General features: G+C 41.5%; 1 protein-coding gene and 1 long non-coding RNA gene across 2 annotated transcripts; one reads left to right on the plus strand and one right to left on the minus strand.

The window, feature by feature from the left end:
- Positions 1 to 554: 554 nt before the first annotated feature.
- On the plus strand, positions 555 to 4,120 carry TEX33 (testis expressed 33). Its single transcript, XM_027715198.2, has 4 exons — positions 555 to 703; positions 2,232 to 2,379; positions 3,633 to 3,743; positions 3,952 to 4,120. The coding sequence occupies exons 1-4, from the start codon at positions 584 to 586 to the stop codon at positions 4,035 to 4,037; spliced, it is 465 nt and encodes a 154-aa protein (XP_027570999.2). The 5' UTR covers positions 555 to 583; the 3' UTR covers positions 4,038 to 4,120.
- Positions 4,121 to 24,073: 19,953 nt separating this feature from the next.
- On the minus strand, positions 24,074 to 24,621 carry LOC120323438. Its single transcript, XR_005563859.1, has 2 exons — positions 24,556 to 24,621; positions 24,074 to 24,237 (listed from the first exon to the last, which is right to left on the minus strand). It is a non-coding gene; the product is annotated as an uncharacterized LOC120323438 (long non-coding RNA).
- Positions 24,622 to 25,639: the final 1,018 nt, after the last annotated feature.

Consider the following 25,639-nt stretch of genomic DNA (forward strand, 5'->3'; position numbering starts at 1 on the left):
AGGCACTGATCTCTCTGGTGACCAGTGACAGGACCTGAGGGAATGGCATGAAGCCATGTCAGGGGAGGTTTCGGTTAGATATTAGGAAGAGGTTCTTCGCCCAGAGGGTGATCCATCACTGGAACAGGCTCCCCAGGGAACTAGTTATGGCACCAAGTCTGACAGAGTTCAAGAAGCATTTGGGCAACATTTTCAAGTACATAGTATGATTCCGGGGGCTGCCCTATACAGAGCCAGGAGTTGGACTTCAACAATCCTATTGAGTCCCTTCCAACTCAGGTTATTCTACGATTCTGTGATTCTCCTTCCTCTCTGACGAGGGTCAGGAGCTCATGTGAAGCATTTGGAGATGCTAGAAGATCCAATTCTGCTGACATACAGTCTTGTTGATTATCATGACTGTGTTAGGAGAGTCTCCAAGAAATCCTGTGTGTGATGTGAACTTCTGGGTACAGGTATTTCATGAGACATGGACCTTTTACTCTGCTCCTTGTTTGTTTTTTCAATCTGCCAGGATAATCCTTTACACCATGTGGATTCTGTTTCCCATGGAGGTGGAGCTCATAGCTCATAGAAGGAGGGAATGCTGTTCCCCAGCAACTATCTCCACTCTTCAGCTTCCATCCCACCTCTACACCTGGACTTCAGCAGGACCTGCCTGCTTGTACAAATCACTGTGACATCACCAGGGATCATGGACCAGGTGAGATAGGTAGTTATGGAAGAGGCTTTTCCTCTTGGTAAATCATGGATCGTTCCTTTAAAAAAAAAAAATCCAGTCTCATTTTGACATTCATGGGGCTCCTCAGGTCTGAAAAGTCAATGAAACCTCCTCATATTTTGGAGACCCAGTCAAATGTGAAAGGCATGTGAAACCACTCTTGGCCACACGTGGTGGCTGGTGAGAATGGCCAGTTCCTACACCTATCTGAGGAGGTTAGTTTTCTGCCTCAAAAGACAGCTCCCTCTTCCTCCAAGGCTGTATGTCAAGAAAGTCAGTGTTAGGCTATGCTAAATCTTTCGTTCAGAAAGAAAGATCAAGTTTAACCATTTTTAGCTCTTTGATCAAGATATGTCTTTTCTGATTGATTGTCTATTGCCCGTCACAGGATTGGCTTAGCAAAGGAATAAGACATACTTCTTGTGACTTCTGTTATTGAGAAGGATGGTAAAATGGCCTTAAAGTCCTTCTTGGCATCAAGATGTAGGAGTCTCTGAGCGGTGCTTTGACTTTGGACCCTTGGGGTCAGAAGCAAAACAAGAAGCATGACAATAACATCATATACAGTTACAAACTAGAAAGTAGGAACAGTTTCAGGCTTCAGTGTCATTTTGTCCGGGAGTAACTGGGAAAAGGAAAGTTATTGATGAATGGGATTTGGGAAATAGGCACATTGCCTCACTACACAAAAATTCTACTTTGTTGGAAGAAATGGGAGAAGAGGAGGAATTTCTACATCAGCAGACTGTAAAGTTCTTTCCACTGAATATAGTAATAATAACAAACAGACCTGGTTTTGTTTTACGTAGGAGGTGGAAGTTAACACAGCAGTTTATTTAGCAGCACAGATTCCTGCACTTTGATCATGTGTAACTGTATGGTTCTTCTTTAAAAAGAATCAACAGTGATAGAGAAAAGAAGCAGATTGTGCCCTGTGAGTTAGGACTGGCTTCCTCTCTTCATCTCTTGTGGCCCTGTTCTTTTTGTGGAAGAGGATCTGTCCCTTAATACCTTTGCAGAGCATGCAGCACTGACTCCTGGAGTCTGACTGATACAGTAACTTCAGCTTCAGGATCCCAATATCGTATAAGACATGCCGCTGCAAAGAAGTGGCACAGTGTAAAACCCAAGCTGGTGGTGGTTCAGGTCAGCCCTGGTGAAACACTAGGCTTCCTACCCCTCTGGCTGATGTCTTCATTCCAATGACTGCCTCAAGAACAGAAGGTAAGCCAGTATATCATGTCCTGAGCTAATTTAACAAATCCAAACATACATCCCTACCTGATCCAGATCCCATTTGAACTGCTGCTAGTGCCAGCAGACTCACAATTACCATATTTATCACCATGGGCCATGGCTTCAGTTTTAACAGCACTGAGGGAGACTCAAGGATAGACCCAGGTCTCGGGGATTAATCATAGCTCAGAGAGCTATGCAGGGGCGGAAATGCCAGGAGTTTGCACTTAGGAAATGTGGAATGACAGTGGTTCTCTGTTGTTTGTGTTTTCAGCAACATCAAGCTCAGTGCAATGCAGATTTAGACACAGGACAGAAAAGACTCACTAACTGTACTGAAGTGACAAAAAAGTCCTTGGACTGGACATCTCTTTCAGATTACGAGCAGCTGGGTTACAACCTGAGATCAAATCTCTTCCAAGGTGAGGGGACACACATGCCTATCCCTGACCTTCAAAGCTGATTCCATCTACGCTTTGCCAGGAATCAGGGCAGCCACATTGCTATGTGCAGACATCTGACTATAGGTGATACTCACTTTCTCTGCTTATTCCTTCTATCCACAGTCACTGCTTTTCCAGACTGTGGTACTTGAGGAAACAGAATCTAGATCCTCCCATTCTATTCTATGTATCCTATCCCTTTCTTTTCATTCACTCTTTTTTTTCCAAGATGTGAAAAGCAAACATGAGTCATGACTCTTGTCCTCCATGTTCAGACCTGTCCAAATGGACACCATTTACAATTCAATGTCCCCTGTCATCTCCAGTTGCTAGTTATCTCCAGTTCCAGTATTGACTTTATTTCTCTTCAAGACTTTAGAGATGTGGGGCTCTGAAATATCTTGCCCAAACCTCTGTTTCCAAGGTTCCCCAGGATCCTTCCATCAAAACAAATATTGGAAACTGAGCAATCATCCCATTTTGTTACCATCATGTCCAAGAAACTCTGAAATAATTGTCTGTGATTCTAGTTTCTCATGTACCAGCATAAGACTCATTCCTTTTCCTTGTATAGTACGTTCCATGTCAAGACCTTGCTGGGTATTGAAGACTGCATTGTCCTCGGTTTGTGTAGTCACACAGAAAGGAAGGACATCTTTCCTCAGGGAGCTCAAAATCATTATTGTCAAGAAAAAGGTGTGATAAAAAGAAAGGTGAAGTGGAAAGGATGAGAGATTAAAATAAAGCCCCCTTGTGGCTAAAAGTCAAGAGGGGATGAATACAGAAGTCACAGTTGGGAATTATCTGTCAAGTATTGTGGCAGAAAAGGGGATCAAGAAGGGCTGGAGTGTTAAGATGGTAGGTTTTTTGTGGAGTTGTGCTGCTGAGTAGGAAGCTACTCACGTGAATGAGGAGATTCAACATGAGGTAAGTGGGCACTCGACTAAAGAAGAAAGGGTACTGTGATACAAATAAAGATGATACCTTACAGCAACCTCTGTGTGTATCTCATACTTGAGGATGAAAAGCAGATAAATTGGCAAACACAAGCTCCCTCCTGGGTGATGATGAAGCTATTGTTCAGCACTAGTCACAGACCTGGCCAAAGGTACTGCAGTCAACACATGCCTTTTCTTCAGCCCTTGAAACTGCTGGTGTTGCTCCCCTGATCAATTCCAGGTCTGCAGTAGGGTGATTTCTGCATACAATTCCTTATTTGCTGTTCCTTGCAGGTGGCCCACTGAAGAGCCGAAGCTTGATGAGAGATTCCTACACCCCTGATGTAATTCAGAAGGCAATCAGAGATCCCAAAAATTGGCATGGAAGGAGGATTTATGAGCTAGGTATGGCTTCTGCAGGAAAAGTACCTTGCTGAATTCCTTAGATGGGTGCTGCTTCTGCCAAGGACAATGAATGGGTTTGGGCAAAGTCACAAGAGGACTAAAAATTGGCATTTTAAGAAGAGAGGAGCTCTGCAGCTAGAATAATCCTTGGGGTATAATAGCGCTAGGAAGGAGGCTGTATCTGAACTATGATTTGCCTTCTTTACAGGGAAATGGTATGAGAAATATTTCCTAGATCTGAACGTGCAGAAAGCAATGAAGGACAAATACGGGGATAAAAAAGGCAAACCTTAAAAGATGAAGGTTGAAGACTGGAGTGCATTCAGCAAGTGATCTTTTTCCTCAGCCATCTAATAAACCTCCATGTAAAACCTGAACCCATTGCTTGCTAACTGTCAACAGCAGGTTTGTTGCTGATTCTCTCTTGCCCTCTCTATTAGAGTATCTCCAGGGAGAGTAATGCAAGATAAATCTGAATATAAATGCAAAAAAACCCAAAACACTTTGTTGGTCACTAGTACAGCAGGAATGATTGGTGTGTGAGGCACATACCTTTGCAGAGGGATGTGGTGGTGAGAGAAGCCCATACAGAAATTCATCTACTCAGCACCTAAGTTGGAGTAGGACTTGTGAGCGTTGTAAGAGGGTGATGGTGGAAGGAGTGCATGTGTGTGTGTGAGAAAACTCATGTTTGCCAGAAGATTTGTGATGCGCGGACAGCTGCCCCAGCAGTCCAGAGAGAAATACAGAGGGTGCACTGGGAACAAACCAAGGTTGCCCAAGGACCTGAGTGCTGTCTACCTCTCTCACTGAAGACTAGAAAGCTCCCGCACAGAAAAGCTTCAGATCTGTGTGTACAGGGCAGCTAGACACACCAGAAGAACCAGCTCCTTATTGATACTTCCAGGGTGAATTCAGGCTCTCTTGCCAGAAGGGCACCAAACCATGTCCACTTAATAACCTGGGCACGGCTCTGTGTGATTGGCACCCTACGTGGGGTAGGCAAGGAAGGTTTTCTGCACACCATTCTAATTCTGTTGTTATATCTGTCACATGGAGGATTTCAGGGAGCAGCAGTAATGTGTGAAAGCAAATGGAAATTCAGTTGAGGAGAGGAGGCATCAGTGCATTCACTAAAGCCCGCACTATTGGCAGGCCAAGCAAATGAAAAACCAAACAACAGTTTATCCCATCTAAAGAGAATAGGAAAGCTGCAAGAAGCTTCTCCAATCTGCAAATCACCCCATAATGTGCACGGACTCTTACTGAAGCTCTTATAAGCCTTACTTGTCTCTGACAGCCCTTTCCCTAATTCAAAGATAAATGTCTCTCAGAGAGAAACGTGTCCACCATACACTCTGTACAATCTGAAATTCAAGAGTGTATTTGGACAGTAAGCAAGGACCACCCAAGGGCTTGAATGATACAGGACATGCAGGGTCTTTAGAGCTTCCTGATGTGTTTTTCTCACAAGTTTAATGGTCCTTATTGCAGGATTCTGCCTCCCAGCTCCAAAGTGTAGCAGTTTGGTGTGGCAATCACGAAGTACATTTCTGGGAATAGCAGTGCCCTGATCTTTCCCATCTGGTCCTAAGCTTTTCCCACTTTAAAAGATTGATGCTTTGCTCCCTGATATGAACTGTTTTGGGATAGAATTAGGATTGTTATTTCACCATTGGCTGGTGATTAGATAACAATATGCTGACTTTGTTAAAGTAGTGAAGTAGGTTAAAATTTAACTAATATAATAATCAAGCAATAATCATTTTCCACCGCCAATAATTAACCATTTGGACTTCTGATATTTCCAGGCACATGTCCAAGTCTTTGAAATTAAGGAAACTGGCCAAACGGCAGCTTGTAGAAACCTCCCTATGGGTTTGCTTTGTACATCAGTACTAACTGGCTCCTGCCTGAGCACACGCCACACTAGCTCCGGCTGAAAAAGCGCAGCTCTGTAGGAACAGCCTGTTCTCTGTGTTGCAGCCAACTCTGATGGCCAATATAACTCCAGGTACATAATAAACGCTGTCTTCTGAGACCACAGCAGGTCCTAATCCAGAAAACATGGAGCTGAGCAGAAATCTGCTGACGTTGTTTGGCATACTGGAAGCAGGCAGTTCAGGGCACAAGCAGCTAATACACAACACATAATGTGGGCTGAATCTGCACGTAGAATTACAGATCTGTTTCTACTAGACATTAAAAATGCCTATTAGCCATTAGAAATAGACACTAGGGCAGGCAGACTGCAGGATTATGGTACAGCTTGAGGTAAATATCCTTTTGCTATCTGTGAAGGGCTCATAAAGAGACTGGATCAGAAGGGAAGTGGACTGAAATGTCCTGTTGGTGCACCACTGTGCACAAACTGTGCATTTCCTCTTGCAGTGGAATGAAGTCACTTGGTGTGCTTTTTACAAATTACAATATTTTATAAGCACTTAAATAGTATAAAATACTTGGCATTGTATATTCAAATGGTGACAGCTGTTTGATGATAAACATAGATGTGGCAATCCCCCTTCATCTTCTTTTCTTTACCAACTGTTACAGATCAGCCAGGGACAAACACTTTTAGGGAGGTGACACACTGAAAGCTGCAGAGATAGTTGAGATGATAGCTTTCAGTGAGGCAGCACAGCCTCTGGGAACAATCAATAACTGAAGTCTCTGAGTGCTGATCAGACAAATTTAGCCAGAACCTTCGTCTGGACCATTGCCCTGTGTGCACTCTGTGTTGACTAGAGTGCTTTAGCTACCTGAACATGTGTAGTCAAAACCAGCTTTGGAATCTCCAAGTATCATGCCATATGAAGTTAGACAAGAATAGAGCCAAAATAAGTGCTCACTGCAGCTGAAATCTCTCTTCTATCCGTTCTTCTGCTCTCATTCCTTCTTGTTTGCTTTGTGCTGGTGTTGACACTTCCCTACGCATCCTCTGAACTGAGTCAACTTGATAAACCACCAGAAAATCAATACAGAAGAAAAAAAAACAAAGCAAAACAAAAACACAAACAAAGTTAATAGGTTAACAAATTAAATTTTCTAAGCAAAGGACCTTGTTGCAGACAAAGAGATATAGATGTTGGGGAAAGGGAGTAGAAAGACAGTGGAGGGGGAAATGGCCTTTCTCTGCTTTTTTAATGCAGTGGGAAATTAATTTGCCTCCACTATTTTGTCTCACTGGACTCAGTGCTTTGCAGCACAGGTAGCCTGTATTTAAGTGATTTTACACGGTCTGGTCATTGGGTGGCAGCTCTGAGCCAATGTTCTTATCTAACAGGGCAGAACTTGGGGAAAAAAGTGAGATTTTTCTCTGGTTTAGCTAAGCCATTCACCAAAATTGCTTTTTAAGAACTGTTTTGGTCATCTATAAACAGTCAATGCTCTTGAAATAAAGATAATTATACTATAAAGATTTGAAACAGAAGGGATCCATTGCATCTAAGCTTCTGCAGCACTCTCCTCATTACTTTTTCTTGCAGTAATGGCTATTTCCGAGTTCAGGCTTATGCATACCTGCAGTCGAGGCACAGACTATTTTGCAGGATATCACTTTTAATAAGGATTTCCTGTTCTCCAAACAATATTTTTTTCTTTTCATTTAACCCTCTAACCTCTGCCTATCTCACGTTATCCTGAACAATTCCAACCTTTGGTATCTCCACTGTGTATGATTTTGAATAGCTCATATAAAGAGATGGTGACAACTGTAAGAACAGAAGACAGTCAATGCAAAAAACTCTTATCAGAGTTTTCAGCCTGCTATTCAATTCAATCCTTTGAGCTTGCACAGAAGTAAAACTTAAATTCAGAGCTACATCTATCCTGAGGTAAGCCCAGTATTCCTAAAAGAATGGAGTACTTACTGCTGATCCTGCCTATAATGGGATAAAAGAGAAATCCAGCACTGCTTTAAGTGTCAAGAGATCACAACAAAAAGGGAATGGGTGGACTTCAATGGATTTCACTCTTGGGCACTGGCTTTAAAATACAATTGTGTCTTATGTTTGAAGGTATTCAAAACAGTTATTCATCCAGAGAGAATGGTGATTTGAGGGTTAGGAATTACCAGTGTAGTTCCCCTTGATATTGGTAGAGCAAAGGAGCCATGCAGCAAGAAAGTTAAAAAAAAAACCCCAAACTCAAATAGTGCGTTCCTCATGGTTCGCTTTGGGTTTTGTTTCCTCTCTGACAGAGCCAAGACTTCATGGACTGAAGCTGCCAAGAGCAGTGACCTGGTAGGAGAGGTGGGATCACTGCACTTGGAAACAACATCTCCTTACGGATGGAGAATGGGCTCTCTCAGCTCTGGGCAAAACAGGGGCGAGAGCTACATTACCAAGAAGCTTTCAGGTTCTATTTCTGATTAGTAAACAGGCCTACCGATTTTTATGCTGAGTTGCTATTTTACCCCTTTTAATAACATTCTTTTTTGTTTAAACCCTTGGATTCATTGCTCCTGAGCAGGAAAACTGATTATCCAAGCTCATTATGTGCCCAAGCAAAATCATTTTCTTTTCCTATAACCTGAGAGCCTTGAACTGAAATTGATTAACTATTTTTAGAAAGAAGCCCTAGCTAAATCTGGCTTCTTCCCCTGCCAATCTCACCTATCAGGGGAGTGCAAAACAAGCCTATCTAAATGGAGGTGCATGGAAATTATGACCTGTCCCTTTTACCAAATACATTAATATAACTAAGAAAGAGGTAGGTTTATTTGAGATCTTTCACCATGTTGGATTACAATCAGGAGAGGAGAGGTAGCATTTGTGGAAAGAAAATGTGATTATGATGGTGTCATTTTTCAAATTTTCAGATTGGTTGTCTAAGACACCTACAACTCCAGAAGGCTTTTCTGAATCTCAAAGCTGGCTACTTTCCTTTTCCAACAGCTTTCTTAGGGCTCTGAAGACCTGAAAGATCTCACTATTCTGTGCATTTTCTTCCTTGTCCCTGATGGACCCACCATCATGTGCAGGCTCTCTGATCATTTTAATGCATTTACAAAACTTATTTACTTGGTGTGATGGGTTGACCATGGCTGGCCTCCGGATGCCATATATTCTCACCCCTCCCTCCCAGTTGTGCAGCAGTTTTTACCCTTTCTTAGACGTGTTGTCAGAGAGGTGCTACTAAGCCACTCTGCCACTTGCCCTCCTCAACTGGACAGAGGGAGAGGGAAACTGTTACAGTGCTGCCAGAATTAAATATGACTACACAGATCTCCAATACAGGTTCTTCAGGAAAAAAAATACTCCTTTTCAAAAAATATGTGAGGATATTTTTGTGGGTTCTGAGTGTCTGTGGGGGCTTGAAGGGCCTCCAAACACATCCAGGTGCAACTCAGGAGAAGAGGTTGGTGCTTGACCTCAGACTGTGACCATGACACCAGTTTTCCCAGGAGAAAACTCAAGGCAAGGGTGGTCACTGAGGGGCTGGATGAAAAAAGCACAGGACTTAGCTGCTACTGACAGCTCTCTAACTAACAGCTCTCTAAGGTGCTAACTGCATACAACAGAAGATGACCTATACTGTCTTCCAGGAAGCTACAAGGAATCTTTGTCCCCATCTCTTGTACACTCCTCAGAAGATGCAAGCCTTGAACTTTTCTGTGCCACAGGAAAAGATCAACTGTTTACTGCCAACTACAAGTGTTCCAATTCCAAGATATGCAAGCACAATTCAGCTTTTGAGAAAAACTATATTTTTCCTGTAAATAAAGCAGGGCCAGGGACCATTCTCTGGCCCCCTGGTAAAATGACCCAGACCAGCTACGTCTGCAGACTTGCTGGTCTCCCACAGAGTCTCTGCAGTCTAAAACACAGCTAAAGTTTTGTGTCTGTTTTTCATTTCAAAGTGCACGGCACACTGTGACCACTGTGTTATAGCTGTACTGGCAGTGAAAAGGGATGTGTGCTGCACAGCCTGGGTGCAAAGCCTTCCAGAATACTGTTGAAGGACACTGGACACAGCCTACCCTGGTACAGTCGTGTCCATGTTGCCCAGTGGGAATGGTTGCTATGCTATACTATCTCCCAAAAGGTGCCAGGTTGTTATCTTGGAGAGCACTAGTTGGCACAGGCCAAACCATGGCAGGGAGAGTGCTGACAACAAAGCAGTGCAAGCAGTTACAAGGCAGTGTGTGATACTACATCTTGGCCCTGACTTATTTAGGAGTAATAACTCAGGCAATGTGACTGCTAGCATCAGCATTTATGAAGCTCACAAGCTTTCAGGGATACTTTTCAGTTAGTTTTTCAAAATAAAGGTCCTCTGTCTCTTACAAGCACTGAATGTGAGACAAGAAAAAGGGAGAAGACGATTTCCAAGAAGTTACAAACAAACCCATCTTTCCTTCACACAACTTAGAAAAGTATATATTAAAAGAGTTGACTCTTCCTCCTAAGAGCCAGATGATTATCATGAAACCTGAGAGTCAATTTAATTTGTGTCAGCTTCCTCGACTGCTCTGCAAGCTAGGATATTTTCCCAAACAGAGCATCATAGTCACCTTCCCACTCTGTCTTTGAAGGCATGACACAAATTTGAGGCATTATGGACAATTTGGAGCTATTTCTGATCACACTAGCTAGGAACAATGCAGCATTTCTTTGTTTACATTCCACTTTCAAAGTCAGACTTTGCTTCAAGGAACAAAAAGTATGTCATTTCTAGGGGATGAGGAGGTAAGGGAATATATGTATTTTCGTGAGAGGGAAGCTGAGTTCAGGCAGGCTGGGAGGAATTCAACCAACATGTTTACCACCTTATTAGGTCAACGTCTTTTATCTAAACCTATTTCCAAAGGAAATGTAGAGGAAGAAAGGAATCAGGTTTCTATCTTCCAACTTCCATCCAGGGAAGTCAAGGTCTAGACCTGTAGTGATTCCTTACAATTTCCATAGATGTTTGAAAGGTGTACACAGGCTTAGGATATAAACAGGTGAGAATGCTTCGTTCTTCCTATTGCAGTGGGTGATACCCATGTGCAGCCTGCTCTCACCCTATGGTTAGTAAGGAATCTTTCAAGAAAGAAGTAGGGGGTGGGCTGCTTACTCACCCTTTCAGCACTTGAAGGTAGTTTATTTGCCTCAGAAGATTACTGAACTCCTCAGAAGTGTTCTGCCAACTGAAGACCACCTGACTGGCTGCCACTGGCCAAAAATAAATATTGCAATACTTCTGAGAAAAGAGAGATCGCGTTAAGGCCAGGAAGAGCCAGGAGCCATGGGCACAAGAACACCAGCAGCACATTTGTGATAGACACTTAGGACAAGAACAAGCTTCCAGGCATTCACACTGTGTAATTAGATTTACAAACTTTTCAACCTGTGTTTTAGAAGTAATCTTTCCTAAATAACTTTTGTCCAAATAACCTTGCTGTTCTGATTTTTAGGGCCATTCTGTTTGCTCATGTAAACACAGTAGAAACGTTGATAGAGGCAGTCTCACATAGATGGACAGAGGTTAAAAAAACTACCACTCTGAAAGTATTCCTGGCACCTTCATAGCCCCTGGATTTGCTCTAACATTTCAATCAGCTTTTCCCTCCTTCATCCTTGCTTCTTGCTCCAATCTGCAGTTCCTTTCTACATTTCGGCCTTCATTCTCTAGCTGGAACAAACTGAGATCCTTTTTTTCTTTGATCTTCACTAGCAATGTTGCCGTACTGCAAGGATGTAGGGCGGGCAGCTGCCTTGTTAAATGAACCCAGATAGCTCATGGCTGCACCTCACTCCAACCCCAGCTGAGAGAATGTAGCTTTCTACAGAGGCTTTTCAGCCATTAGCAGTTGCTGTTACTGACACATTTACAGGCAGCAGCACCTGAAATGGAACACATGGAATGTCTCAGTGCATTTACCAACCTACTCTTTTTCCCCACCGTGAATCATCTCCAGAGACTGAAAACATGGTTGTTTTGTGCAATGTAAGAAGTCTCAGCTTTTTAACACTTCTTAATTCTCTACATCTTCATTTTCTACTCAAATACAATAAACCAGTAAACCACTAAATAACAGAAAATCCATACCCATGAATGTTGACAGCATTCCCCGTGTACGGGGAAGCAGCAAAGCTGTTCTGCATTTCTTGTTACTGTGAGATTAAACCGTTGTCAATGAGGCCAATGCCTTGCTGTCACCCTCAGCTCCCAGCTCACCTTTCCCAAGCAAGCAAAGTTTGCGGCTTCCATAACAGAAGGCTTGGCAGTTTACATGCATACATATGTCTGCTATGCTGTGCTTACACTGGAGAAGTCAAAGAAGGTACACCAGCTGGGACAGAGGTTTTGTGAGGACTGTGGGACTGCAGAGCTCCTACAAACAGAATTTTTTTTTTTTTTGCGCACTGTGGAGTCCCTTGTGCCACAGGAACACTTCTGTGGTTTGAGACTTCAATCCACAGCAAACTGCTAACATTTGGAATGTGATTCAATACTGAAGGGATAGTAAGAGCCACCTTTTCCATTGACTTCACAGCTGTAAGGTCAATTTATGAATGAATCCTACAGCTCTTTATCAAGAATAATAGCAAGATGACTTCTCCCTATTCTTATTTCATGTGTTTTCTTCCCACCCTCCAATCTCTATGCTGTTTATTCCTCCATCTCTAGCTTCTACTATTATATTTTTTCCTCTTTCTCCTATCTCTTCCTTATTCTTAGTTCCTTCCTCTCCCTCATACTCTCCAGTTTGACTGTTCTGTTTTCAGCTTGAAAGGAAGCAGAAGTAACAAAAAGATAGTGCAAGACATATCTACTATCTCTGAGAGGAAACCCCATGAGAAAAACAACTTCTGTTTTTCTCACAGTTTGTTTTGCAGAAATTATTTTAACATAGCTATGCTCTTGCTGGCATAAGGAAGAAGCAGCCTTCTTTACCAATCTGATTAGTTTTATCACCACTGTCTCTACTGTAACACATTTTTCTCCACTTGAGTGCAATAATTAACATGTCCTGCTATATTTTGTGTGTATGCTATCACAGCAAAGGCAGGGGAGAGTGATTGAAAAGATAATGAAACCAAATGGATTAGCATGCTCTCTTTCCTGTTCTTCCTCATCCTGTACAGATCCAGCTTTCTCCCTAGCCTGGACATAACACTGGTGTCTGCAAGCTGGATTCTGTGCTGGCTGCAAGATCACCTCACTGTCCTTTTGCTCAGCTCCATCTCTTAGGTTCATCAGCCAAGCCTCTTTAGACCCTTCACAGAACACCAGCCAGGAACTTAGTTTTCACAGCAGTTGTTAAAGTTCAGAATCACATTTATGAATTGATGAGCCTCAGAACACTCCATCCACGTGCAAGTTGTAAGAGGTATGTAGTTGTGACAGCACTGTAGGGTCCTCATTGGGATGCTCTCTGAAAAGAGGAAACAATCAGAAGACGGATCAGGCTAAAGGAAACAGTGGGAAATGGTAAAATGAACACAAGTTACTCTACACTGGAGAAGGCAGAGACAGAGAAATGAGGAGCTGGGTGATGAGATCTGTGAGGAATATCCCTGGTATTGATCCCTACTGCATGTATTTCACCAATAAAAATTGACCCTTCGTGGGAGAGTGGCAAGAAGTCTCCAGCATCAGCTGCTGCTGTTAAGAGCTGATGGACTGTTGCTACATTGTCATTTATCAGAATTTTATTGTGAGTCTTTGAACTGAGAAAGTTTCAACTTTCTGAACACATTTGTTTGTAAATCAAAATGGTCATGCAAAAAAAGTAAGATTCTGGTTTACAACCTGCAAAGAAAATCTGGAATTGTTTTGTAATTGGTAAAATTAATTTTCAATAAATATTCTAATTCAAAAAATAAGTCCAAAAGGTTAAGCTTGATGTTTGGAATTCATTGGACTTCATGCCTCTGAATCAAAAGGGCCTTATAACACTGGCTAAAATCTCAAACACGTTTTTCTCTTTCTCTTCCCCACCCCCAGACAGGAATCACAGCCATTCCCATACAGTGAACTATCATCTAAGATTTCTGATTGTACCTCTGTTTGTCTTCCTGAGCTGCAGAGGCCCGATGCCCCATGAAAGTCCAACACAGATGGAAAACTGTCCAGCAAGTGTGAGTATAACACAGAAAGCCTAACAGAGCAGCTCTCCCCAGTAAGAAGCCTGTTGTTGGAGGAAATGACAAACTGGATAATGCTGAAAAGGGATTTATTTAGCTGAGCACTCACATCAGCATCAGTGTCCTAGGATAAACATAGTTCTGAGTCCTGGTAATTCTCTGCATCTTTTGCAATAAACAAGGGTCCAAGCTGAATGGGAAGACCCTCAAGACCTAAGCAGTGTAGTGTTGACTCTTCTACCCCTTAACAAGAGAAAGAGTCTGGCAGACATCTAGAGACATAACTTCTAAAAACAATTATAGATTTTTTTAAAAGCCAAACAAATGCTCTTACCAATCCACTGCTCTTCTAACAGTTGAAAGAGGTCTCAGTAAAAAGTCAGTAAGGGCAAGATATGAGTGTGTAATTTATTGTTTAAGACAAAAAAAATCAGATGTCTTATTAAGCAGGACATTCAGCTTTGCCTTTGTGGGTTGTTTTAACTTGGTGAATACATTCCTGTGCTCACTGAATAAGCCCACTTACCTTAGCAAGGAAGCTTAGCTCTAGGAAGTCATATGCAGAAGTGCATGTGCACTAGGAGGTTATATACAAAAATGAGAGGCATCCGCTCTGTTTAACTACGAAGTCACAGAAAAGAGAAAGCTTTCTGCCAAGGAAAATGTACTTCAAAAGTCTAGCAGCTGAAAAATTCATATCCCTCTATCAGTAAACAAACATACCTCATGGGTGGATTTGCAGAGAACCTGCTTTTCCTTTTTCTTTCGTGAAAAAGATCTAGGCAAGGGTAAGCTGTGTCTGTGTTGAGGAAGGTCACTGTTAAACAGGGAAAATTAATGTGCCGTCCCCTGAGAATTCAAAGTCTGAGAACAGGAACTGAATTTGTCTCTGCTATCATGGGAACTACTGGCCCGGGGTCAGCTTCGTAGAGAGCTCTGTTTTTCAGAAACAGTAGAAAAAAAGATGGCAAGGAATGATTTTGCCATTCCTAGCAGCCCAAGGGCAGCTGATGCCTAATCTTGCAAGAAATACCTGTGCCCAAGCCAAGGTACTTTCAGGTCCAAAAAGTGAAACATGCTGCCAAGGCAAGGTTGTTTCAGCCATCATAGAGTTATTGCTTGAGAGACCATAGAGTCCATGGCATTCAGTACTGCAAATCACATGTTAGGCAAGGGATTATAATCCTCCCAAGTACTAGAGATATGTGTTTATCTTCGGAACGATAGATGTGCAGTGGTGCACTGGGGTAGAGTTAATTTTCTTCACAGTAGCTGGTATGGGACTGTGATTTGGATTTGTGCTGGAAACAGTGTTGATAATTCAGGGATGTTTTAGTTCCTGCTGATCAGTACTTACACTGAGTCAAGGCCTTTTCTGTTTCACCCCATCCTACTAGTGAGTAGGCTGGGGGTTCGCAAGAAGCTGGGTAGGGACACAGCCAGAATGAGTGATCCCAAATGACTCAAGGGATATTCCCCACTGTATGGCATCATGCTCAGCATAGAAAGCTGGGGAAAGAAGAGGGAAGAGGAATGTTTGGAATGATGGCATTTGTCTTCCTAAGTAACCATAACATGTAACAAATGGAGCCCTGCTTTCTTGGGGATGGCTGAACACTTGCCTTCCCTTAGGAAGTGGTGAATTAGTTCCCTGTTTTGCTTTGCTTCTGTGCCTGGATTTTGCTTTACCTATTAAACTGCCTTTGTCTCAACCCACAATTTTTCTCACTGTTACCCTTCCCTTTCCCATCCCGCCATAGCGAACTGAGTGAGCAGCTGTGTGGTAGTTGCCAAGTGGAGTTAGATCACAAACGGGTACATTTTCAATACCTTTTATTAAACACCAGAAAGCCTCCAACACTTATGAGTAATGACCAAGTTCCTCCCTTGTGCAGGTCCTGTGCCTCTGCTCCGTCAGCTGTGTTATCAACCGAATCTCCACTCGTGCCTCATAGGAAGCAGCCAGACCTCACTCTAAAGAAGTCTAAAGAAAACGGAAACCTTAGAGGTAGGACAAGTCAACAGATATAAGGAAGAGACACCTATTGCTGAGATAAAAAAGGCAGGATGGAAGAAAATTTTCTTACAATCCATATCAAAACGACACCTAACAATGGGACAGGCAAAGTCACAGCTCACGCTGGTAACAGTCAGGCCTACTCAGGTGTGAAACTTCATGACTAGTCAGTTTAAGTAAATATACTGTCAGGCTCTGAACACTGTCTAGCCCATGAAGTTTGAGGTCTTCCCTAAATACCATTCACAACTCTCCCACTGATACACATGTGGAGAGTTGGGATATGTGTGTACTCTCACAGAGTCTCCTTCTCTTTCTGTCATCAAGATGAAAGTAGAAAATAAAGGCAGGATGAAGAAATGCCAGGCTGAGAGAAAAGGAGCAATAATAGAAAAGGAAGGAGGAAAAAAAGAGTCTGAAACTCACATCTAGTAGTTCCAACCCCCAAACCCAAACAAGGAGCCAGAATAAAATTGATTATGAGCTCTCTCATCTTTATAGCTTTGCACGCAAGCATGATTTTATGTTAGGACAATTCCTGGCATCACTGACTGTTCTTCCTCAAATGAATGCTCAGCAGTCACTGTTGTTCCTTCTTTGTCACTGAGTGTAGCTGAAATCAAAACTCTGTGGTTAGGTAGGAGTCTTGGGCTTTTTAGGCCCCAAACCACCTCTTCAATCAGCACTGGTATCATGTCTCAGAGTAGCTTCATATGTAGATGATTGATTAATAGGCAAACTTTCTGCCTCTTCACCACAGGACAAGGACTGCTGTTTGGAAATAATGATAGGAATTTCTACTTTCTCCCTTCACCTTTAGAGTAATAAATAACCCCTAGGTTATGAGAAGGAATTAATTATCCATGTTGATTCACATATCTGATTCATAAAAAGTACACTCCACTGAAACATAGTTCCACTGAACCCTCCACCTGCCCAAAAAGAACCCTGCCTTTCTTATCACTCTTGCTTTCAAAAACACACTACTGGTGAATTGAGAGATCCAGTCCTCCTATTTCTTCCCTTTAAGATCTGATTCACAGGGCTATTAGGGGTGAGAGGGCTCACCCTTGTTTGTTAGGGGTGAGAGGGCTCCTTGCCAATTCCTTCCCCACAGTAACAGCATGTGGGCCTCACCTGAATGCTGAGTGGTCTTCAAGGCAGGTGTTATTTGACTGTCTCATCTCACACACTGAGTCAGTGCAGACGTAACTGTCAGTGGGACACCCAGAGCCCAACCCCTCCAAACGAGCCTGGACTCCATTTTTCCCTTTCAGTTGTGCTGTTGTAGTCTTCAGCAGGTTTGATTTCACAGAATCCTAGAATGGGTAGGTTTGGGAGGGACCAAACTTATCATCTGGTCTGACCCCCCTGCTCAAGAAGGGTCATCCTAGAGCACATTGCACAGAATTGCATCCAGGTGGTTCTGGAATATCTCCAGTGAGGGAGAATCCACAACCTCTCTGGGCAACCTGTTCCAGGGTGTGGTCACCCACACAACAAAGTTCTTCCTCATGCTCATGTGGAACTTCCTGTTCCACATCAGTTTCTGCCAAAAGATTTGTTCTCTCTGACATTCTTGACTTTAGCATAGGTCCTGCAATAAGGTTCCTGATCAGATGTCATAAAGTTAAGAGGAATAGGGAAGTTCACTGTTCACTGTTACACTTTGCTTAAACAATTTCCCAGAAAAGTGATATTTTTCTGCAAGTGAGATGCAATGATCTCTCGACAGAGGCTGAACTTTACCGCTTGTTCCCTTTTCTGTTGATCTGCACTCAGAACCTGTCCTTTAAATCATCATTCTCCTTGTGTGCAATGCTTTCTGAAAGGAAAATTCATTTCCATGAAGTTAAATGGTCATTAAATAAAATATTAGTTTATGTTGTCAATGTTGTCTTAAAGACACATTCTTGCTAAGCCTGACATGTATAAAACTGTCTCCATCCAGTAGCACTAGAACTGTGGATTCTGCTTAAACCAAACCCACACAGTTGGGGGATAAAAATTCAAGCCACACTCTGACTACATATTTAATTTAAGTGATATCACTCTGCATCAGTAGAAGTGAGGAAAATACACTCAAATGGAGACAGTGTAATTTAACATATATTTAGATTTTTTTAATCTTAGGAAAAAAAGGAAGGGGAGTGGTGGCATTTAGATAAGTGAGAGGCAGTGAAGTCTCTTACTGTTTTCTCCAGCCTAGATTGCAACCTCTTTGAAGAGAGCACTGTAGATTTGGGCTGTACTTTCAGCAATTGAAAGTAGCGGAGCTCAGGCAACTTTGGATTACATCTTCCACAGCATAGACAATTTTTTGTGAATTAGTGCCAGTTGGAAGTGCTTTACAAATAAAAAATTAAAAAGCTAAAAGAAAAACAGAGTGGGCCAAAGAGAGGAAGAAGGGAAAGGCACTTGACAATAATTTTCAGGATATATTGCAAAAGTTAATGTTGTACACAGTGTACAGACATGAACTTGAGAGTGAAGACTTCTCATCTTCACATTCCCCAAAGGACACACATGGACTCTCCTTCTTCATACTTTCCCAGATCAAAAAAGAAAAAAAAAAAGGGGGAGAGAGAAAGGGAGATGTGTAAGCTTATCCGTCCAGTTTTTTCTTAACAGGCAAAAGAATTATCCCACTTAGATGGAGAGACCTCAGTGGTGAAAAATGAGGACTGGTAGTGAATATCCATGCACAATGTCTCTTGAAACTTCGGTCGTTCATAAGTAATTGCTTTTTATCCTTTTCATGCTTGTTAAGCACACCCGCACTGTGTGTGATTCCAAGCAATACTTTGTTACTCCTCTCACTTAATTTACTCCAATTAAGTTTTGGCATCCCTAGACGCAAAGAATCTACCTATCAGAAGGAGTGCTTCTGCAACAGAGCAATGCTTGGTGAATATGAGATTAAAGTTCCCTTGAGTAGAACTGAGGCATGTCTGTTCAGCAAAGCTGCTACGATAACTTGGGCTTGCATGGAATGTGACGGTATCACTGACAGCAAATTCACCACGCTGGTCTCATGGCAGAGTCTGGCACTAGCAGTTACCTTGTTAGTTTGCACAAAAATGACTGTTCCAAGACATAACTGTGCTAAAAAGGCCTGAAGAGCTTTGGCTTGGGAAGGGTGAAAGGCAACTTCCTCTGTATAGTCAGGCTGTGAAGCCTTTCTTTTTAAAGGCTGCACAAAATTAACTGGCGTGCTAATTTCTATCTAAAGTGGTATCAAGTAAGAACCTTTAGCAGCACCTTAGGGCAGAGGTTCAAGAAAACTCTTCTGATACAATGACCAAGTAGGAGGGATCAGTCTAAATCCCTGGCTTCTCCTGCTCTGTTTGCTGATGCATAGTGAAAGCAACTTTCATGGGAATATATAAAAAGCAGGGCTACTGGGATGGGCTCTGACCAGAAACACTTTGATTAATCCTTTCAGAAAACACAGAATTGTGAATTGACAAGACACACAAAAAGGCCATTTGTAAATCTGTCAAAAACTTTTATCCCAAAGAGACACTTAACTGGACTGAATAGATGGACAAGTCAAGCCTTTCAGCTCCAAGACAGGACATGAAGATGAAGACAAATCATCCTTTAGACACTGTGTGGGTCTTGACATATCCATATAGGCCATCCATAGCCTCTCTTGCACTCAGTGGAAGTTTTGTCAGGCATGTGATGTCATGGATTGATATCACAGTAGCCAGGCATCATCTGCTGGATCTAGCCTTCACCCCCAGGAGCAGGTCACCTCCCAAAAGGAGATCCTGAGTTACATGAACACTACCAACACTGCACGATGAGTTACTCAACAAGTAGCATGTGCAGCAAGGGCTGATAGGTGTCTTTGGTAGGACGGGTTCCCTCCAGGAGCAGAAAAATGGAAAATATCTCCTTCATTTCTCATGACCAATACAAACATGGACAAACATTTTGCTTGAAAAGACACATGCAGTTGAAAAGACGATATAGCACAAGGAATCTAGGCATTCCCTCAGTAAGTGCCAAGAAAGACCCAGTGGTGGTGGCTCATACCCACACTACCAACAAAGAAACAGCAGGCGAGAGGTCCCAAAAGCAAAGTTTAAACTGAGAGGTTGAAAAGGCAGTCCTACATAGTAGCATTCTTCAATGGTCCTGCTTTTATACACTCTGTCAGATAACAGAGTCTCAGTGCATGATTGATTAAACCATGTAGGGAAAGAGGGATTATATTATTCATATCTGGTAAAATTTCGAAGTAGCTTAAGTACATACAAGATGAGTTCCACCCAATCAAAACAGAATCAGCGCTGCTGAATTTAAGATTAAAGGCGCTATGAGGCAATTCTAAAATGAAAACCAAGGAAATTATGCCAGATGTGGAAAGTAAATTGTTCAGATTGATCTATTTGTGTGTTCTGAAACCACAGAAAGCCTATGACTCAGAAAAAGGGATAGAACAGAAGGTGAGAAAAACAGAAACAAAACCAAAAACAACCTGGGTAAGCAGAGCATATAAAACTATACAACCAAATCAAGACAAATGCCCAAATATGTCTATACAAATATTTGCTTTTTAAAATACCTTTTAAATGGCAGAATCATTGGCAAATGTCTTAGAAAAAATTAATAGGCATTAAGGAATGTTGATGAAAAGAGTAGATTCAGTAGAACACTAATGCACAGATTTTCCAGGACAAGGCAAAGGTTAGAGCTCTGGAATGGGACCACAGACTCCACTCAACTGCTAGCGAACACTTTGACACGACTTTTGTCTACACCAAAGAGCAAGCAAGGTATAGTTTCCAATATGCAGTGTGGAAAAGGCCTTCTACTGTTGGGGAAAGAGACTGGATACACAAATCTTCCATGGCTGCTCTTACAGCCAGAAAGGAACCTTGATCTACTTTATTTGCTAGTACGGATCTAGTCACAGAGTCTACCTTTTTAGCCACTGTGAATGATTGCTTCTTGCAGTTATTTGTGAAAGCACACATGAGAACACAAAGAAACTGATTAAGTCCTGAATAATATACAAGACCTAGTACAAGTTGAAACAGCGCAAGCCACGAGTTTTCTACAATAATATTTTTAGGAAAAGACTGGCAAAAATAAAATAAGCCCAAGAAACTGTTAAAAAATCAAATGTTTTCAGTGACAAAGAAGCTGTTTAAAGAATCATACAAAAATTTAGAAGTGCACTTAGGCCTTTCATAAGCCTACCATGCTATGAAATTATGGTTATCATGTCCTTAATGTTCTGAAAAAGTAAATGAGGCAAGACACATAGAGAAAAAGGATAACTTATAATGATCTTTTCCAACTACATCCTTCTGTGCAATAAAACATAATTACTTTCTTTACAAGCCTTGCATAACCTATATTCTTACTCAATTACTTTTTTATCATATGAATCTATAAAGGAAATTGAACAGTTAATTGCCAAACAAATAATTGAGATAAATAATCAAAGGCTTTAACAGACCTCAACATCAGAGAAAAAGAAATACCAAATGAAAGCTTTGGAGGAGTACTCAGAAAAGAATCCATGCAACTGCTGACCAATCAGGCTGACTTTTGTACAGGATAGGTGATATAAACTATAATGAAAAATAAAAATAGTAGAGAAAAATCTTCCGAGGAAGAATTAACATCTCCCTATAAAAGAGAATAGTCGTGCTTATAAAGCTGGTAGAGTTCTTGGAAGAACTCCAGAAGCAAATGGGTACAGGGTTATCCAATTAGTGCATCATACCTAGATGTCTAAAAAGCTTGAAGTCTCTGAAAAATGCATTTCTAAGAAACAAAGAGATAAAAGGAAGGTTATCATGGAAATTAAAGTCATCTAAAGAGAGAAAACAAGTGGGAAAAATTAATGGTTAGTTTTCATATTGCAGAAAAGATTTAAGTGACTTCTCCCAGGAAAATTGTGATCTTCAATATAATTATAAATTATCTCTAAGACTGAGTGATAAGAAATCTCTTACCTGAGAGATCTGAGTGACTGAAAAGGCAAAATTTTATCTGGGTTACTCCAGCTCTAATGATGAGGGGGAAAAACACTAAGTTATTAGATATAAATGGGATTTGACATTAGAATCATAGAACCAGAGGTTCATAGAATGCTTTGGGTTGGAAGGATCCAAACTATCTGCCATGGGCAGGGACATCTTCCATTAGACCAGGTATCTCAGAGCCCCATCCAACTTGGCCTTGAAGCTTCTAATGAAGAGCCATCCACAACTTATTTGGGCTACCAGTTTCTGTGTCTTGCCAGCATCATTTAAAAAAATTTCTTCTTCTAAATCTATCCTCTTTCAGTTTAAAACTGATGCCCATTTTTCTGTCACTACAGACCTTGGTAAAATGTCTCTCTCTGTCTTTCTTATAAACTGCCTTTATATATTGAAAGACCACAATAACGTGACCCTGCAGCCTTCTCCAGGCTGAATAACCCCAACTCTCTCAGCCTGTCATCAGAAGAGAGGTTCTACAGCCCTCCAATCATCTTCATGGCCTCCTCTGGTCCCACTCTAACAGGTCCACATCTTCCTCGCACTGGAGACCCCACAGCTGGATGCAGTACTCCAGGTGGGGTCTTATGAGAGCAGAGCAGAGGTGCAGAATCATCTCCCTCAACCTTCTGGCCACACTGCTTTTGATGCAGCCCGGGATGCTCTTTGTTTTCTGGCCTGCAAGTGCACACTGAAATATAGAAACACAGACATTCACGTGACTGAAAAAAAATAATTCTAACTATACAACAAGACCTAAGAACCCGTTAGAGCAGACAAATAATAATGGGAGAGTCCAGTTATCATAGGCTGTCTAAATAACATGTTTTCTTGAATTCAGTTCTGGTTATCTCATATCTGAATGAATACTGTAGAATACTGTGCAGAAACAGAAAAAGTACAAAGTTGTTAGAAGAGTTACATGATCTATAGGAAGAGAGACTAATTACTGTGGAATTCTTCAGCTTGAAAAAAAACAACTGAGAAATTATTTGACAGAAGTTTGTAGCATCTCAAACGAGATGGTGAATAAGGAATGATGGTTTATAAATTCTTCTAGAACAAAAGCTAAGGAGCGACTTACCATGCAATTGGCACAAAATGAGTTCAGGAAAATGTGGCCATTATTTTTTTGTTTGTATGGTTTTATTTATAAACAAATATAGTAATACTTTCCAATTAGACATTATGAAGCCAACAATTAAGTGGTTATAGAAAGGAGTTAGTTGAACCTCTAAAGGCAAGAGACATGAAGCACATATTGTCTACAACACCTTAGATGTAACCTCCAATTCTGGAATGCTCTGGGCCAGATACCAGGTAAATATATCAGTTGAGGATTTAATTATTTGCTGGATACTGTTTCATGTTTACTACACCCAGGCTTTAAGCATCCACTGCAAATATTGGCAGAGACAGAATACTGGGCTAGATGGAATGATTGTTTAGATCTAATGTGTTAGTCTTATCTTCCTATACTACAGTCTCTGCTGCAAGTAGAAGAGAGAAAAAGGGTGTCTTTAGATGCTGAAACAACACCATGAATCTCTCATGAACCTGCAGTGAATGAAATAAACTTGAAAATGTGTGTCAACATCTTATATACGTCTGAATGCTGCAGGACAAGCAGCTTAGAAGATGAAAAAGTACTCATCTCAAAACTTTGCAGTGTATGTGCATGCTGTGAACCAGGAGCTGGAAAATTTTGAAAAGGAGAATAGGAAAACCTACCCAGTTGTTTCAGATAGCTTTAGAACTCCTTCTCTAGACAAACAAATTATCCTTCAAGAAGGAGGACCATATGCTTCTCTATCAAAGAGCTGGAAAGTACAAAACAAATCTGCAGAGGTTTTGAATTAAAGCTGGCTCATATTGAGTGAGTTTGCAGAGGAGTTTGGGCTCACCCACTGAACATCATGGTGAAACATCTATTGTGTAATATGAGGAGTTGTTAGGATCCAGATTGTAGCATATGGAATCCTGGTAGGCCTTGAAAAGGCTTGTATAAAGGGCCAAAAGAGGCACAAGTGCTACTTATTCCCCATGTAGAGAATGTGACACCTTGTGTTTCTTTTCATGGAAATTTCATCTCCAGAGTGAGAGCAGAAGGGAGCAAGCAGAGAGTGAGGAGAAGAGGCAGAGATCATTCAGTGGAGTTCTACGGGAGTAAGGTTGTGTGTACAACGTGCTTGTGAACAAGAAACCAAAAGGACTGCAGGATCAATTAGGTTTGTTTTCCATTACCCTGTAGAGGTACAGGATTCTATGATTTTATGATTCTCAGAAATTCTCCAGCTGTCATTCCCTGAGGTCTTGGAGGGCTTTCCACTGCAGGTTTCTTTTTCTAGCAAACCATTCAGCTCCATTTTCCTTCCTTACATAAAAGACAAACCCTGAGATAGCAGAAACAAAACAACAGAGCAGTTCAGCATTGACCTTATTTAGAACCACTGAGAACACAATATACTTCCTCCCCTAATCTCATGCAAATTCAGGTAATATGTTTCTGGTTGATTAAGATTATGATACGGAATAATAAAGTGATTACTTCAGAGCAATGAAAAGAAAAATGTCTACTGTTGAAACACGGGTAGAATCTTTTATGCTTGAGTGGGCAGTGAGGAAAGGGTTGCAATAATCTCATAACTGTATATACACTGCAGTGTAAATAGGGAGCTGTAAAATGTGATTTACAGTATTGAGATGCTTACCTCTCTTTTTTTGACTATATCAGAAACATCAGTGGCTCATCACACAGATATACAGGCTGTGGGGCTGGAACTACTTAGTGAGAAGCTGTACAGAGAGGGGCATGTCATAATTGGCTCCTGAATCATCACAATGATGATTCCTCTCCTGCATTTCAGTGCCTAGCACTGGGAAAGGTAGCAGCAACCTGCTTTTGCACAGTAACTTTGGGGCTTAAGCTAATGATCAGGAAGTTGAAGACCTGGGACTCATGACAGCTTCTAAGTCTTGAATCACCACACCAGGTTACAGTATTGTAAAATGCTTTTTACCACCAGCACTGCACCTGGATCTCATGCAGAAGAGCATGGAAGATTCATAGGATCAGCACCAGAAGAAGTTTATGGAAGTTTTGATTCAGTAACCCAGTAAAAAGTGTATTCCTCTGGCACAGCAGAGCTGTAGATTATGAGCTCTGCTTCCAGCATTCATTACAGATTTTATTTAATAATACTTAAATGGATATTGAACAAGGAGTCCCTAGAGCAGAAATTCATTCTGCCCTAAACCGATTGTTATAGTTGCAAAGAAAACCACTGCTCAGTTCCCCTAGTTTGACAATGGCATGTTACTCTGCAAGTTCCAGGCTCCTGAAGTGATCTTCAGATGATAATATCTGCTCTGTGGATATTATGTGCTTGTGTCTGTAAATCCGGTCTCCAAAATCAGCCTCTGCAAATGCCCAGTGAAGTGCAGAGAGACAAAAGGAACAGAGAGCTCTTAGAGTGCTGATGACAATGCAAATGGGCTCCATTCAAAAGCCACTGAGTTGAATAAAAGTTCTCCCACTCACTAATCTTCTTGATTATCAAACCCCAGCAATTCAAGGCCCAGGAAAGTGATGCATATCTAAGATGTGAATCCAGATACAAAATTTGCATATGAATTTAAACATCTCCTTTTAGGACACGATTAGAGCACAATCATACAGCCTGGAAGAAATTAATTGTGCCACTTTAGAAAGGCCAAAAAAATACATTGATTACAAAAGGTCTACATTGAAAATCTCTCGAAGTGGTCATCAATATTCTCTATCAGAGGCTATAA

The sequence above is a fragment of the Pipra filicauda genome, unplaced genomic scaffold (assembly GCF_003945595.2).
Source record: "Pipra filicauda isolate LSUMZ 115617 unplaced genomic scaffold, ASM394559v2 scaffold262_size1072369_pilon, whole genome shotgun sequence".
NCBI classification, from domain to species: Eukaryota; Metazoa; Chordata; class Aves; order Passeriformes; family Pipridae; genus Pipra; species Pipra filicauda.